Raw genomic sequence first — 3,998 nt, 5'->3', positions numbered from 1 at the left:
GTTTTGCACACATACCTCTATGTAGTAGAACTCATGACTTCAAGTCACAATTTCAAACTTTAAAGTTGTGACTTCCAATCATGGATTCTATTGTTTTGGGATGTGTACAAAACTCTATGAATTTTTTTTTTTTTTTTTGAGAGAAAAACTCTATGAATTAAAGTATATGTAATAAACACTACTCTTAAAATTAATACTTATACGTAGGGTAAATGGTAGATTAAAATTAATAGGTAATATACCATCCAAATAAGAAATATACGCAAAATATGTAACACCATCCAAAATAAGTTCCTATAACTTAAAAATATGGCATGAAAAAGCATTCTTAAAGTAAAATAAAATAAATCAAATCAAATCAAAACACCATGCCATGTTCCTATATACATGCAGGCTACTAAAAAACTTAAATGCTGTAAGGTGTAAAATGTGACCTACATATGCTACTGTATTAAAGACTTTGTGTTTATTTTCAATTTCCTACAAAATTATTTCCATATATGTTTATAGTCTCATCGATCTACTGTAGAAGTCTCATTGCCAAGGACCACCACGTACGTTAATTTTTTTGCTCATATCACGACAGCTAGCTAGCTTATCAAAAAGAAGCGTTTGACAGAAATATGGCAAACATATCTAAAGAAAAACCAGTACAACTTTGAAACCCACAAGGATTTGGGTAAAAAAATAAAAGGCTAGATAACAAGCGAAGTGATTGAGTGATGAAGAGGTTGCATATGGCATGCATGATTGAATGAATGAAAGAAGTAGATAAATGTGCATGGGAAAGATGACAGAAACTACCCTCCTTTTAACTCACACCAGGCACGTAATTGACCAAGATAATAAACGTGAGACGCGTAATATATGAAAAAGAGAGAGAAAGAGAGAAGTAAAAATATATACATATCCTCACGGGAGTCCAACATATAGCATTTAATATGAACTTTAGGAGTAGTTTCTAGCTCGTGCATTGTATCTTATAAATAGGGTAGACTGCACTATATTGAGCCTTGAAGAAAGCCGCGGGCTGGACATAGAGAAAGAAAGCATTAACATGTCTCACATAGCTGTGGAGAGAAACAGAAGAAGACAGATGAATGAGCACCTCAAAGTTCTACGCTCTTTAACCCCATGCTTTTATATCAAAAGGGTAATCCTCTCTTCCTCGATTCTCTCTCTCTATGTATCTATATATGTACATATGGTTTCTAATTAGGGTTTTTGTTATTCCATGATGAATTTTTGTAGGGAGATCAAGCATCTATAATAGGGGGTGTGATAGAATTTATCAAGGAGTTGCACCAAGTTCTTCAATCTTTGGAATCCAAGAAAAGAAGGAAGAGTCTAAGCCCTAGCCCTGCTCCTAGTCCTAAGCCACTACTACAGCTAACTCCTCCTCAACTTGATTGCCCCTTTATTGGGTTTGAACATGTTAAGGAACTAGGAGCAAGTTGCAACTCTCCAGTTGCAGATGTTGAAGCAAAGATTTCAGGATCGAATGTGGTTTTGAAAATTATCTCAAAGAGAATACCTGGTCAAATCTTGAAGATAATCAGTGTGTTGGAAAGGCTTCAATTCGAAGTTCTTCATCTCAATATCAGTAGCATGGAGGATGCTGCTCTATACTCCTTTGTCATTAAGGTATATCAACATATAAATCTACTTTTTATTCTAGATTAATCTATCTGGTTAAACATCATCTACGACAAAGTAAGCAATTTTAAGATGATTATTAGGGGCAATTGAAAAAACTATTCTAGATGACAAACAAACAACAACCAATCATGAATTCATGATCACATGTATTTTTTCTTGTTATTCTATTCTTTTAGAAATCATATTCTCTATTGCATCCAATTAATTGTTTTAAAACTCCAATTATATTGTCTAGAATTTGGTGAGAACTTTTGGAGGGAGATATCATTTCACATTCTTGTGCTTCTATTATTTCCATATTGCAGGCATAGTCTATTGGATTTGGACCCAGTATCTTTCGCTTAAGGAATATGCTTCATGTATATATACGACATACATGGCACACTTAAATATAAGTTATTCATTGCCTGCTTGACACCCATCGGATGAGCTAGGCATGTCTCATATAGCACCCACAGGCAGTGTTAGGGCATGCAGCTAATTTACCCTAATAAAAAATAAATGGAAAGAAATATATTTGAAACCCTATAAATTAGGAGTATCTTAACAAATTAAAAACACTAAAATAAACAAATGAACAAATTAAATCTTATAGTTTGAATAGTAACAAACTAAGATTTTAGTTTATATTAAATTCCAAGTACAATGTTATTATACTTAAATGAATTGAGATTTATTTATTTATTTTTAAACTTCAGGGTTTAATTTGTTGTTTTCGGATTTAGATGAGTACTTAACATTGTAGTAGCATTCATAAATTTGGATGGGCTTAAGTGAATTTGATGCAACCATTTTTTTTTTTTGTTTGGTTATGGTTTAATTATATATTTGGTCATTGACTTTTAACATTTGTCCCAAAATCATCTTTATACGTAAAATGTTTCAAAAAATTTATTTTATATCATAGGATTAAAAATACAAATAAAACAAATGAAATTCATGCAACTAAGACCACTTTGATAATGTGGAGCTTATGACATGTCATGAATTTCATTTACCACACCAATATTTTTCATTCATCAAATGATAATAAAGATGTTATTGAAACAAATTTAAAATTATAAAGATTAAAGTGAAGCATTTTAAAATATAAAGATAATTTTGAAATAAAGGTCAAATGTTTGAGAACCAAATACATGATTTAACCTCTTCTTTCTTTTCTTTTCTTTTTATGAATAGGCAAGATGTTATTGATCACGAACACAATACATGAGCAATTACTTACACCTGCAAAGACCAATATATATACCAAGAGCAACTCTGCTATTACTATCTATGTACTACCCTTTACAATCTTTAAAAATGAACAGGAAATCCCCAACAAGCCACACCAAATTTTGATTTTATTTTTTTACCGCACTCAACCCTTGCTTTTGCTCCCCATTTAATAGCTTGAAGTATGATTTCTTCAGTCCTAATAACATCCTTGTAGATTTGAGCATTTCTTTGCAATCATGCATACATGGAAAACAAAGCAACCCAAGCCACCCTCCAAATTACTGATATCATATTAATTTCTTCCTCTTAAGGAATTCACATCCCATTGCAAGATAACTTTCTTCTAGGAATACCTCTGCAATGTTATTAAACACAAGTCTCTTTGAAAAAGAACACTCAAAGAACAAACAATCCCTACTCTCCTTGAATCTTCTACAAAACACACATAGAGATTCCCCTTCATACCCCAAATTTAGTGACATAGAGAATAATTGCATTTTATTCAATATTTGATATTGAATTTGCTATTAGTAAATTATGAACTTGCAAAATTATCATAAACCTTGCTTATTTATGGATTTCTCATTCACTGTTACAGATAGGGCTTGAATGTCAGCTGAGTGTGGAGGAACTAGCTATTGAAGTTCAAAGAAGTTTCTGCTCAGAGACCATCTATGCTAACGAGTTTTAGTTTGTTGATCCAGAGATCAACTCTTAGGGTCTGTTAAAATTGTATGCATAACAAATGGAACCCTTTGATCATTTCTCAAGCTTAAAAATTTTTGTTCATATACATATATATATGGACTGGAATAGTTGAATAATTATTGAGCAAAATGAAAAAGCTACATTATGATTCCATCTTCCATATGTGCAACTTTATTTGACCTTGAGTGAAGCTAGGATAGTAATAATCAAAGTCTAAAACTTCTTTAAGTTGAATAAAAGTTTGGGTCATATATATATTGGTCTCAGAAATGCTTGAATATACTACATATTTGGTTACAAAATATATAGGTGGCTGTCGAGTTGACATGTTACACTTACACGTACATATCACACTCACCCATCTCCCATGAATTAGACGAGTGATTTTCATACATTCTTTACTGTAGCATGTC

General features: G+C 31.9%; 1 protein-coding gene across 1 annotated transcript; it reads left to right on the top strand.

Moving 5' to 3' along the window:
* The first annotated feature begins 985 nt into the window (after positions 1-985).
* LOC112012012 (transcription factor MUTE) lies at positions 986-3,730 on the top strand. Its single transcript, XM_024044370.2, has 3 exons — positions 986-1,153; positions 1,252-1,644; positions 3,476-3,730. The coding sequence occupies exons 1-3, from the start codon at positions 1,058-1,060 to the stop codon at positions 3,566-3,568; spliced, it is 582 nt and encodes a 193-aa protein (XP_023900138.1). The 5' UTR covers positions 986-1,057; the 3' UTR covers positions 3,569-3,730.
* Positions 3,731-3,998: the final 268 nt, after the last annotated feature.

This window comes from Quercus suber, unplaced genomic scaffold (assembly GCF_002906115.3).
Source record: "Quercus suber isolate HL8 unplaced genomic scaffold, Cork oak 2.0 scaffold_130, whole genome shotgun sequence".
Taxonomy (NCBI): domain Eukaryota; kingdom Viridiplantae; phylum Streptophyta; class Magnoliopsida; order Fagales; family Fagaceae; genus Quercus; species Quercus suber.
The sequence above is the reverse complement of the archived record's forward strand: the minus strand, read 5'-3'. Positions and strand labels throughout refer to the sequence as shown.